The sequence below is a fragment of the Asterias amurensis genome, chromosome 4 (genome assembly GCF_032118995.1).
Source record: "Asterias amurensis chromosome 4, ASM3211899v1".
Classification (NCBI taxonomy): Eukaryota; Metazoa; Echinodermata; class Asteroidea; order Forcipulatida; family Asteriidae; genus Asterias; species Asterias amurensis.
The window spans coordinates 21,477,312-21,491,006 of NC_092651.1; the positions used below are offsets into that span (position 1 = coordinate 21,477,312).

Genomic DNA, 13,695 nt, shown 5'->3' on the forward strand with positions numbered 1-13,695 from the left:
CAACAAGTTTAAAAAAAAAAAAAAAAAAAAAAAAGCAATCTGGGAAAGCTTCTGCAAGAGCCGAAGTTTAATTTGTAACAAAGATTCTTTTACTCATTGACAATAAATGTGCCGACACATCATACACAGCTACATGGTAATGATGTTAGTGGCTCTCGTTGGAGCACTAATGTACTTTGTATCGCTTGAGATCACTTGACATTTACAATCTTTTGATCTAAACTTCTGGATGTAACTCTTGTAGTGTAAAACCTCCACCTTAAAGCTAATTTATTGTCACTTACATTTCGTTTGGGAATATAACTACATTAGTGAAGTGTACTGAAGGGTTTTGTGGCACCACTAAATACACACACTTGACGGACACCGGGAATATGAAACCACACTAGAAGTCTGGGATCGGTCCCGCACCACAATACTGACGTTGCTATGTTTTTAGTTGCTGGTAATATTGTACTAGTCCTGCCATAGTGTTCTAATACTTAACGGCGAATCATCTAGGTAAACATATGAGGTTTCTATTGATCATTTAACTATGACCTAAATCATCAGAGTTTGGAAGCTGATAAATGGCAAAATTTATCACCGAAGCAGGATTTGGGACACGCTTCCGATGTGTATCGGTTACTAAAAATACAAAGGGGTATGTATTGTTGTCATGGTGATTGATGCTTGAGGTTTAATAACAGCCTATTTAGAGTACGTGTTATAAATTTTTTACTTTTTAAAATTTGTTTTGAAACCAACCACCCACCCCAATTTTGATTGTTAAATATTGACAGACTATTTAAATCACCCTTTCCACTGGATAACTAAAAGTGGTGCCTCAAATGAAGCTGATATTTCAGATCAAATGTTCTCCCATCTCGGGAGATTTCAATATGGCCGTTCCTGACTTCCAGCTTGCAACTCTGTAGTTGATGAAATTTGTTCCATGGCAGGCATGGGGGTCGGCTGTTGAAATAAGGCTATTGAAAGACGATCTGGAAGAGATCGCTGGTTATTGGTTTTTTTATCTTAATTTTATTTTAAACTGATTCTTGATTTTCAGGTATTTCTTTTGACCCACCCACAATTTTGAAAAAAGGGTATAAATATTTAATAAATTGATTATTCTGAATGATCCCCAATTCATCAAATAAATCAACCAAACTATCAGCACTTTACCATCAAAACCAGAAAGTTGTTCAGTAGAAATTTAAAAAATACTAACTAATCATCTTTCACATCTTAAAGAAAAGACCATCAACAAAAAATCATCTTTGTGTGGGCCTCCTCACACTCACACCTTTCTTTGTCCCATTTTTCAATCCATTTATTCAGAATTTGGCGCTGATTTCTCAAACAGCTAAGATTGATCGTACCTGTGTGTCAATCTTAAGTTGCTTAGCAAAATGTTTGGGCCTTTTTGAGATATCAACGAAAATCTGGAGTGGTTTGTCCATGCAGGAGATAAAAACTGATAATATTTCCAAAATACATTTTACTTTAAAAAGATGCTGTACTTTTAAGTTTTTATCTTATTGATTTGTGAAAATCTAGCCTAGTATGTTCAAAACATCTTCTTGCGTATGTCTATCAGTTCATGTGTTATGTTTTATTTCTGGAATTGACTTGTGGGATACATCCATTCTGCTCTAGGGAAGGATTAAACTAGAAACATTTCAGAACAACTCGTACTTTGGTATTCAGTTCACACATCTTAAAGATGCTAGGTCAAATTTATATTCGTTTTTACCTGAAAGTTTAGATTTACATTAACACGTTTTTATAGACATAAGAAAGTTGATGGCCTTCTTATATAGTATTGCTTGGTAAAAATCTGCCACTTATAAGTGGTTGTTAGTTAAGAGCTAAACAATTGATTATTGTCTGACATTATCTAATTTCCATCAGCCATGTACAAACAACTGTGCATGGTACATCGATATTCGTTGTTGTCCATATGCAAAAGTTCTGTTCTTTTGTCTTTTTTTGTTTGTTTTATAAACAGAATCACCTGCCAAATTCGTTCAAAGAAAAAATAAAGAGCCATTTTGGCAAAAATAAGACAATACGACTTTAAAGTTTATAGTTAGTGGTCACTGGTGGTACAGGTACAAGGGCTGTGGGGTGTACAGCCCTTCCATGACAAACCAGCCCCACTCAAACGTTTTTTTTATAAACTTATTTAGAAGCTCATTTCTTGGTAAATTGAGGGTACTTTTTCCAGGCATACTTTATATAGATGTGAAAATAACATGTCCTATCTCAGGCTCTTTTTACACTTTCGTCCTTTTTTATTGCAAAGCAGCTTATGTACTTGCTTTTTCTAGGTAGGTTGTTGTGCCATGGAAGGGCCTTGTAGCACAAGACAGCCGTAGCTGAGTGTTTTATGGTTGATATTCATTCAATGCAGACTGGCAATATCTTGAGGCATTTCAAATTCCAGATGTGATTAGTGAATTATCCAATAATAATAATGTATACTGAACCATCATTGACCTTTAGGAATATGGTGACTGCTGGCAACCATTGGGGGAAACTGACAAGTGAATTAATATTTTAGACTTGTAATTTATGTCTGGTCCCATCTTAAGAGATGAAAGAAGACCTCATTAATACATGTATCAAGACGTGGTAGGGTTTCATTAACATTATCAGTTTATTTTTTAAATTTATTCTTGTCTGGCAGTTTGAAACTGAATTGCACAACATGTGTACAGAAAATTAGTTCTTAACCAAAAATATGGTCTACAAGAGCATTAAAAGGGGTTAAAATGTTGGCCCCTTAAAGGCAGTGGACACTATTGGTAATTACTCAAAATAATTATCATCAGAAAACCTTACTTGATTAAGAGTAATGAGGAGAGGTTGATGGTATAAAACATTGTGAGAAACAGCTCCCTCTGAAGCGACGCAGTTTTCGAGAAAGAAGTAATTTTCCCGAATTTGATTTTGAGACCTCAAGTTTAGAATTTGAGGTCTCGAAATCAAGCATCAGAAAGCACACAATTTCGTGACACAAGGGATTTTTTCTTTCATTATTATCTCGCAAATTCGACGTCCGATTGAGCTCAAATTTTCACAGGTTTGTTATTTTATGCATATGTTGAGATACACCAACTGTGAAGACTAGTCTTTGACAATAACCAATAGTGTCCACTGTCTTTAAAGACAATCATTACAGGGCAAAATTAAAGTGACATGTTTACATTGGGGCTACTTCACAAATGCGTTTTATGCGCACGTTAGCTTCAACATATGAGGTGCACTAACACATCCAATTTATTTGTGAAGTACATGTACATGTAGTCAGTATTGAAAACGACTATTAAAAAGACAAGCAAAATAATGGACCAGCTAAATAACATAAATATCCCAATATTTCCATGATACAAACATGGGTAAACAAACTTCGAAGAAATATTGAAGGAAAACATGTTTATGTAGAGAATTACTGCAAAATATGTAGGAATGTCAGCAAATAATATGTATTCAGATAAAAGCTGTGATAATGGGTTTCCTATAACTTGCTCTTCTTCAAAGTAGTGCAGATCAACCTGGTGGCTATGTTCTTAATGTTCCAGTTCTTGTGTAAATTTGTGTGTTTTTTTAGTCTGTACACGCAACCACTTCTCCTTTAATAAAAGGTATGTGTCATTATATTCCTCCAAATAAAAAAATAAAATAAATGTCAGGTTTGCTTTCTTGTTTTTGAAGGCTTAAACTCACTGAACTCTGTGAGGTTACTTATCCTTATTTACATTTTGTCCACACTGTCGTCTGAGTTTCCAGAGCAGTAAATAATAATAATAGTGGCCTCTTATAAAGCGCTCAGGTCCGTCAGGCATGACACTCATGGCGCTGCACAAGCAAACATTTATACAAACACAAAAGAAAGTAGAATATAACTATACAACATTGACACTTTTGTAAGACTAACTTAGGTAGAGATGCAGGGTAATAAGTTCAAAGAAACAGAATTACGAAGTGAACAGATGTGTTTTTAATAGTTTTTTGAAAGAGCTAGCGGATGAGGCTTGGGGGAGAAGAAGAGGTAGTCAGCTATAGCTGTCTATATTCATAAACCCTTGCTGTGTTTCTTAGAGTAATGACCTTGCATTATTTCAACGGATCCATCGTTATAATCACGTTCCAATCATTCAAAATGTTTATATCCAGTAATTAAACGTCTGTGTTTAACAAATATCTCAGCATGGGGTCTTTTGTGTTAAAGGAGTTAAATCCATTCCAGACATTCATACATTTAAAAACTAAATTATTTATGTAATTTTGTCAAATTTGTGCAGTACTTGCAGCTAAAATTTAGGATTTTAATTGCCTGGGCAAGGTCGGTAGTCTATTGGTTAAAGTCACCTGGAAGTGGTATTTTTTCAAAATAAAGCTTTTGTCACTTATATATGTGTTTTGATGAGTGGAATGTGAATGAACAGTTAACTAAGGTTTTTAAAAATCAGTTCTTATGTTATTTCAAATTTAAGAGTAGACCCCGACCCGAGAGGGCGCTGTTCGTGACGTCAATCGAGGCAGACTTTGCCTGTAATGCTTAGAGTAAACACAATTGCAAAGTACATGTACGGACCAAGTCGTGAGTTTGTACGTTTAAAAAAAAAATATTATTTTTTTCCGGCAATGCCGACCAGGTGTATTGCTGCTGAATGCAGAAAAACACTTTTTGAAATGTACCAACTCACGACTTGGACGTACATGTACTTTGCACGTGTGTTTACTATACGCATTGCAGGCAAAGTCTGCCTTGATTGACGTCACAAAAGGGGTAGGCGGAGTCAGCCCCCAAACAACTTTATATATTTTTTAAACATATAAATCGTGACAAACAATTACTAAAAAAATAGTTTTGTTGTTCATAAGCATATACTCTTATGTTTGAAAGAAAAAAAATTCTATTTCCAGGTGACTTTAAGCATCTGCTCTAGACTGTCAAATGTTGTAGGTTCGAATCCCACTCAAGTAATATTCCTGTGGATTTTGTCACAAGAGTCAGGGAAAAAGTATTGATCTACAGTGCTTAACATCCATGTAGGAGTAAAACACAAATAGGCCTTAAAAAATTAATAAACAAAAATTAATATTTGATGATGCACCATTATGGCAGCTAGCAACAGTAGATGATATAATTGTGCTCCAGTGTAGTTTAACCCAGTTAGTAACTGGAATCCTTCTATAAACCCAATCTTTAGTCGTCTATTTTTCTCCACAGAAAACATAATTTTAATTTTAGCAGAGTAATTCCTCTCTTCTGGATAGAATTTTAAAGATCAGTGGCAAATTTAAGGATGTCGTAACTTTTTGTGAATACTATATTCAGTTTACTTGATTTACTTGAAATCACGGCAAACACGTCTTTAATAACCTGAACGCCCTCAGCACCTACTGATGTGAAGTCTGTTCAGGTAGTAGTCTCACGTCCTGCACAGCCAGAAACCAGACCACAGATTCCTTTACACATCGTGACCAGACTAACCCCTAGGGTGATTCTATGAATTTCATCAGCTCATGAAGAAATTAGAAACCATAGGAGGATAATTATTTGGTGGGATTTTCTCCTGATGGTAGCAATTATATACAGTATTTTTGTTTTAAATCGCAATGGGAGAAGAAGTCCTTGGAGAAGATGTTAGGGGTTTATACACAGCTGTTAATTATTGTCATTTATCTGATGGAATAAAACTCTGTACGCTTACATCTCAATCAGCATATCAGGATTTGACATTTCTCTAATTGTCTTGGGTCTAAAAATCCAACCCAAAGAGTTCACTTTGTCAATCATGTTGTCTTTAGGAATCTCAAACTTGACCTTCCAAAGTTACATGAATGACCGTACAGTTCATGTACATCTTCAGTTCCAGTATACATTTATCTGTAATGTTGTTTGTAATTTAGTGTTCCAGTATTCTACATGTACTGATTGTTGGTACTATACATCTTCATCGAATAACTTCACGGTGCAATTCAAATGTACTTATCAGATAGAATCTGGCTATACTCTCCGTCTCTCTCCATTAGTCTCTGTGTTAATCATCACCCCCGCCACCCGCCACCCCACCTACCTTCCACACAATCGCCTTCACCAACCACTAAACACCCACCACCCACCACTCACCACGCACCACCCACCACCCAAATACCTTCCATAGAACCACCCAAATACCTTCCACAGAACCACCTCTAACCCATCACCAAACACCCACAACCTTCCACCTTTACATCTTCAACCTTCCACACTCCACCCACCACCCTCCACCCTCTACCCACCACCCACCGCCCACCACCCTCCCCCACAACTTTCAGCCTGCAACACCCACCTCTCACCACATTTACATCTTCCACCTTCCACACTCCACCCACCACCCACCACCCACCACCCACCACCCTCCACCCACCACCCACCACCCACCACCCACCACCCACCACCCACCCCCACAACTTTCAGCCTGCAACACCCACCTCCCACCACATTTACATCTTCCACCTTCCACACTCCACCCACCACCCTCCACCCACCACCCTCCACCCTCCACCCACCACCCACCACCCACCACCCACCACCCACCACCCTCCCCCACAACTTTCAGCCTGCAACACCCACCTCCCACCACATTTACATCTTCCACCTTCCACACTCCACCCACCACCCTCCACCCACCACCCACCACCCACCACCCACCACCCACCACCCTCCCCCACAACTTTCAGCCTGCAACACCCACCTCCCACCACATTTACATCTTCCACCTTCCACACTCCACCCACCACCCTCCACCCTCCACCCTCCACCCACCACCCTCCCCCACAACTTTCAGCCTGCAACACCCACCTCTCACCACATTTACATCTTCCACCTTCCACACTCCACCCACCACCCTCCACCCTCCACCCACCACCCTCCACCCACCACCCACCACCCACCACCCACCACCCACCACCCACCACCCACCACCCACCACCCACCATTACCACCTTCAGCCTGCAACACCCACCTCCCACCACATTTACATCTTCCACCTTCCACACTCCACCCTCCACCCTCCACCCTCCACCCACCGCCCACCACCCTCCCCCACAACTTTCAGCCTGCAACACCCACCTCCCACCACATTTACATCTTCCACCTTCCACACTCCACCCACCACCCACCACCCACCACCCTCCCCCACAACTTTCAGCCTGCAACACCCACCTCCCACCACATTTACATCTTCCACCTTCCACACTCCACCCACCACCCTCCACCCTCCACCCTCCACCCACCACCCTCCCCCACAACTTTCAGCCTGCAACACCCACCTCTCACCACATTTACATCTTCCACCTTCCACACTCCACCCACCACCCTCCACCCTCCACCCACCACCCACCACCCACCACCCACCACCCACCACCCACCACCCACCACCCACCATTACCACCTTCAGCCTGCAACACCCACCTCCCACCACCTTTACATCTTCCACCTTCCACACTCCACCCACCACCCTCCACCCACCACCCACCACCCACCACCCACCACCACCTTCAACCTTCCACCCACCACCACCATCTTTACATCTTCCACCTTCCATCCATCAAAACACTCTAAACAACACACCACTTTATACCCAACCTTAAACCACACCCACCACCTACAACTTTCCACCAATCAAAAACCTCCACCACCAACCCAAGCACCCTCAAACCCTCTGCCCACAATCCCCCACCAAGCACCCACCACTCTCCACAAGAGGTGATACCTCTGTACTGCTGTTATATTACACAACTGTCATCCTGGACTGGATAGTTTGGCCCATTGGTGGCGCCCTACCACCCACTTGTACCCAACCAACAAAAACCCACCACACCCACCCCCTTCCATCAAGTGTTCATCTACACTACCCACCGAACCTCCTTCAACCCTCCACTCACAATCCCCCACCCAGCACCCACCACTCTCCAATAGAGACAATATCTCTGTACTGCTGTTATATCACATAGCCTTCTCCCTCACTGTTGTCTTCTTCATTCCTTTCAGGTGGATAGTCTAAGCAAGGTTGGTCCATTGGTGGCGCTCTACGCTGGAGACCCCAAGTTGATGAGTTATGTTGAATCTACAGTCCGAGTCACTCAAGACAATGACATTGCAGTCAAGTATGCACAGGCCGGTACGCAACTAACACTTTCTCATAATCTAATTTGTCTTAGTGGTAAGACATCTGCTCTAGCAATGCAAAGATTGTGGGTTCGAATCACACCCAAGAAAGAACTCGGGAAAGTACCGAGTATACAGTGGTTAAATTACATCAGTGTCAGGGTAAAAAAAATTGTATTCTTTATCCTCGATAAAAACTAACATCTATTTAAAAAGAAATTAACACCTATTAAAGACATCGGACACTATCGGTAATTGTCAAAGAACAGTCTTCTCACTTGGTGTATTTCAACATATGCATAAAATAACAAACCTGTGAAAATTTGAGCTCAATCGTTCGTCGAAGTTGTGAGATAATGAAAAACAAACACCGTTGTCACGCGAAGTTGTGTGCTTTCAGATGCTTGATTTCGAGACCTCAAATTCTAAATTTGAGGTCTCGAAATCAACTTCGTGGAAAATTACTTCTTTCTCGAAAACTATTTTACTTCAGAGGGAGCCGTTTCTCACAATGTTTTATACTATCAGTAGCTCTCCATTACTGGTTGCCAAGCAAGGTTTTATGCTAATAATTATTTTGAGTAATTACCAATAGTGTCCACTGCTTTTAAATCTAATTTCAGTTCATCACAATTTGCTAAACAGTCAAATACAGACCTCAATGGTCTACTATTCAATCATCCATCGTGGTTTTGAATAACTACACTGTATGATATCATGTGGAATATAATTTGATTTTTGTTTTTAATTTTGTATTGTTTGTGAACAGTGATTCATGCATTTTTTGTTGTGAATTGTACTATTTGTACTTTTTAAAAGTTTTGCTTGTTTTGGTTTCTAAAAATTTGTGTATCTTTTGTACCCTTGTTTAGTGTTTATCTTTTTTATGTACAAAGCCTTTGAACAATTTATTGGATATATGGCCCTTTACAAATGCTGTTATTATTACATGTTTTGTTATTATTTTGTGGTGAGTGCATCTACAAAGTATGCACATGCTCACGTTAGAAAGCGTCTCCAAAGTCAAAATGGGTGGAACATTCTAATTTGATTAGTTGAAAGTCTAGGGGTGTGATTGGCAAATGGGGGTTTCATAAAAATAAGCATCCTTGTCTCAGGTTTAAATTTTGTTTCAATGTTACTTTAACAAATTATTAAAAAATTATTAAACAAATTAAATTATAGTTTATCAACAAAGTGCTATAGGCATTTTAGTTTCAAGAACTTTGTATAAAAAGAATTTAAAAAGAATATTTTAGTCCGTAGAAAATATAGTAATCATTCAAATAGTTTGTAGAGTAGGCCTATTGTACTGTCTAATCAAACTCTTGGACGATAGCAAATAGCGCTTTATTTCCTTTTAGCAAAGGTGCTTTCAATTGCTTATGCTCTTATACACAATCTGAATTACGCAGGTGCCAAGCTTTTGGAGGACTATATTCTGAATGGTCCAAACCCAGACGCCGTCCAGAAACTGACTGGTCAAGTGGATGCAGACGCTAAAGCAGAGATTGAGGCTGTTATAGCTGTTAAGGGTGAACCCCATCAAGAAGTCGCTAAGAAGTTTGGTCTTGGCTGTGGTAAGGCTGTGTCTGAATTGGCGGGTACGGCTATGGCTATGAATTGAACTCCGCATCATCATGTGTTGAAGTATAGGATGACATTAGCAACACCCTTAGCAACAGCCGTAGCCATAGCTGTAGCCGCCGAGTCAGATACAGCTCAAAGTGTGATGTGGATAACTAAACTTAGAAAAAAATCAAACTTTTCAACCTTCCAACCAGTCGTCGATTTCACCAAACTCTTCCTAATAGGATTAATCTTAGGATCTTAGTACTTAGGATAAGGCAAGTTCCTTAGACGTTAGGACGTATTGAACCCATCTTAAGTAAGGACGAGTAACTCGTACTCGTCCTTTACGGGTAACTCGTCCTAACTCGAGATAGGACTAATCCTAGCATTTCGTGAAGGGGTGTTGTGTTGAAAGAAATCATTGAACAATTATAATTTTTACATTTATTTTACTTTTTGACCAAAATGGTATTTATGAATGGGAATCAAAGTGTGTTGAATCAATTTTTCAACTAGTGGTTTAAACCCGCCGAGGCCTGGTTCTTGATAATTTACCTCGACTTCGTCTCGGTAAAATTATCAGGAACCAGGCCTCGTTAGGATTAACACCACACATTGATTCCCTTATTTAAAAACCCATTTTTTTTACTGATAAATTTCTTCTAGTACTATTAGTATTCTTGGTATTATTTGTATTTTTTTTTTCTCTCTACATTTTTGAAATTTATTGTTATATGCAGTAGAGTATATTCAACCATAAAAGAATCGAGATATTGCCAACATAGTGAGCTGTAAACATAGGCCTAGAAAGCTCAGTAGGTAGAGCGCCGGCACATTAATCCAAAGGTTGTTGGTTCAAATCCCACTCTAGTCAATTCTGTTAAACCCCAACATATTTTCTCTTCTTTTATACAGGCATGCCTGCTAACTTCAACAATGCCATTCACTGCATCCTAAATGGATCTGATGACTTCGCAGCTTCGGTTCGCTTCGGTCTGGCGAGTGGTGGAGATAACTGCGGCCGCCTGAGTTTCGTGGGTAGTTGCTTCGGTGCACAAGGTGGATTCGAATCTCTACCCGCTGATTGGATAGCCAAGACTACTGAAGGCGCTAAGCTGAAAGCCCTGGCTGAGGAGTTGGTCAAAATGCGCAAGTAGATTGAAGATGCTGATTTTAATCGGAACTCCCAAAATATGGGAAACCAAAGAAAATTAGTTATAATAGTTTCATACGAAATAGACCACCAAACTACTCTTTCACATTAGGCCTACCAGAATTATACTTGATGTTGTAAATTTGCTTTAAAAATTGCCATTGGAGGGAATTTTTTTCTCGTTTTCTTTTTTGCATTTATATTGTCAGTACTCAGTACTGGGGTTGTTGTGGGGTGTGCTATTTTCATTGGTTGACAATTTAAGTGAGAAAATTTATTTTCTATATTTGCAAAAACAAAGCAGGGAACCAATTGTAAGTAAATGTAATGTACATCACATTTAGTGGTAGTTGGACTGGCTACCAGTTTCTACTATTAAGCAAGGTTCTTTGTGCTTAGCAGATTCAGTAAAGCCCAATTTCACACAGCTGCTTAAGCGAAAAAAGCAGCTTAGCACAAACAAATTATGCTTACCAGATTAAGGTTACCAGCCATAGTACCATGTCGCATGTACAATCTGTGACTAGTATCCTGCATTTGTTTAGCAGAAAGTTGCTAAGCATAATTCTCTGTGTGAGCAGCTCTATCAGACTGGGCCCTCTTTGCTCCACTTACGGATTTTTGTGTCTGTTTATTAAAAGCTGTCGAGAGGCCATGTGGACACAGTGCTTAGAAGGTTCGATTCACCCAGCTTTAAATTGGCAATAATAAGAACAAACTGGCTTTAGAAGCTCAGGGGCCAATTTCATAGTGCTGCTTAATGGTAAGCAAATTTTCATGCTTACTATAGCGTGAAAATTTGGCTTAAGCATAAGTGCATTTCACAGGTTGCCTAGAAATTTAAGGAAGGCAGCTTGCGTGTTCACAATGGATTTGCATTGCTACGTCACATTCCAATAAGCACTCCGAATGTTAGCATGCCTTCTAGTGTGCTTAAATGGTAAGCAGCGCTATGAAATGGAAACTCACGCAGTAAGCACAAAATCAGCCGTTAAGCAACTCTATGAAATTGGTCCAAGACGTTAAATTGATGCTAACAACAAAAGCAGACTCATACAAGGTACCTTCATTTGATTAAATCTTTTAATTGCTACATATCTACCAAGAAGAAAAAGCAATGCTTCTCAACAAGTGATTTAGTCTAAACATAAAACAAAAACATACGACGATGCTGTATAAATAAGCGTTACCCGAAACGTCCTGGTTTTGTTTTAATCCCCTCGTACCGCTTAAGGACTCGTACCGCTGGGCAATTTTCACTGTGCCCTCTCTAAACTTAAATACAATTCTTATACAATTAAAATGATGTTGCAATTAAAGCATACACATTTATTTACAATGGGTATATCATATGGGGACTCTTTGGTTAAAGACAGTGGACACTATTGGTAATTGTCAAAGACAATTGGTGTATCTCACTTGGTGTATCTCATCATACACATAAAATAACAAACCTGTGAAAATTTGAGCTCAATCGGTCATCGAAGTTGCGAGATAATAATGAAAGAAAAAACACCCTTGTCACACGAAGTTGTTTGCTTTTATATGGTTGATTTCGAGACCTCAAGTTCTAAATCTGAGGTCTCGAAATCAAATTCGTGGAAAATTACTTCTTTCTCGAAAACTGTGGCAGCCGTGGGAGCCGTTTCTCACAATGTTTTATACTATCAACCTCTCCCTATTACTCGTCACCAAGAAAGGTTTTATGCTAATAATTATTTTGAGTAATAACCAATAGTGTCCACTGCCTTTAAAGGGGGCAGAGGGGTTCACTTCCAAAAATTTAAATCCAAGAACCAATCTCTAGTAAAGACTTTTTGGCTTTCTCCGTGAATTTCTTTTTTTCGTCCTGCTCTGCCTGAATTGCCCCCTCTGTTTTGCACAAGTTGGGCGGACAGTTGTCCCTCTGGGTTGCACATCAATTCTATTTACAACACTACACAATTTAGCATGGCTGGAATTCTGTTAATATATTTCCCATCTTGCACCTTAATTGTGCTATATAGTCTACGAGTCAAACCATACTCCATGGAAAAACAAACCTTTTAAGAAATTCCGCAAAATGGGGTAAAACTTTGTTCAGCAATTTATCAAAGTATTTATAGACAGAACATGTTTTTTCGCACACTGAACGCTGCATAACAAATGTCGATGTTTGAGAAGCAACTGATTATAATGTTACATGTATGCGGACACTTTCTGAACAGAACAAAAATTAAAAGTTCACAGATTTACAAATAACTTACAGGGTTTACAGAAGGTAATGGTGAAAGACTTCCCTTGGAATATTGTTCCATGATATGCTTTACTTTTTGAGAAAACATTAAAACAATTATCAATTCTCGATATCGTGAATAACGGATTTGTTTTAAACACATGTCATGACACGGCGAAATGGCAGAAACAATGGTGGGTTTTCTCGTTATTTTCTCCCGGCTCCGATGACCCTAAATTTTCACAGGTTTGTTATTTTATATATAAGTTGTGATACACGAAGTGTGGGCCTTTGGACAATACTGTTTAACCATGTTGTGCGATTGCTTTAACAAGGGAATTGGTTTACTGAGCCATTTCCAACAACAATCATGTTCTTCAAAATTTAAATGTTACTGAATTTCAAGTTACAATAGTTATATATTTTAGTTTTTATAAATAACTTAATAAAACTTCAAAACTCAACTCAATTGTTAACTTAGCATTATTCTAGCCTGAACAATTGATATCAAATTTCAAGGCTGGTGAATAACGCCAGGTACCAGCCTTTAGAACCTGGCAGTTTCCTGCCGGATGTACCTTTGATCTTGCCTGCAATAGGATTTGG

At 39.2% G+C, this 13,695-nt stretch overlaps 1 protein-coding gene across 1 annotated transcript in view; it reads left to right on the forward strand.

Moving 5' to 3' along the window:
• The window catches only part of LOC139936524 (crystallin J1A-like), a 40,439-nt gene extending 27,881 nt beyond the window's left edge, over nucleotides 1-12,558 (forward strand). Inside the window, exons 5-7 of the mRNA XM_071931360.1 lie at nucleotides 8,033-8,162; nucleotides 9,565-9,729; nucleotides 10,637-12,558. Of these exons, the coding sequence (XP_071787461.1) occupies nucleotides 8,033-8,162; nucleotides 9,565-9,729; nucleotides 10,637-10,878 (537 nt within the window). The 3' untranslated portion in view covers nucleotides 10,879-12,558. The remainder of the gene's footprint in view (nucleotides 1-8,032; nucleotides 8,163-9,564; nucleotides 9,730-10,636) is intronic.
• Nucleotides 12,559-13,695: the final 1,137 nt, after the last annotated feature.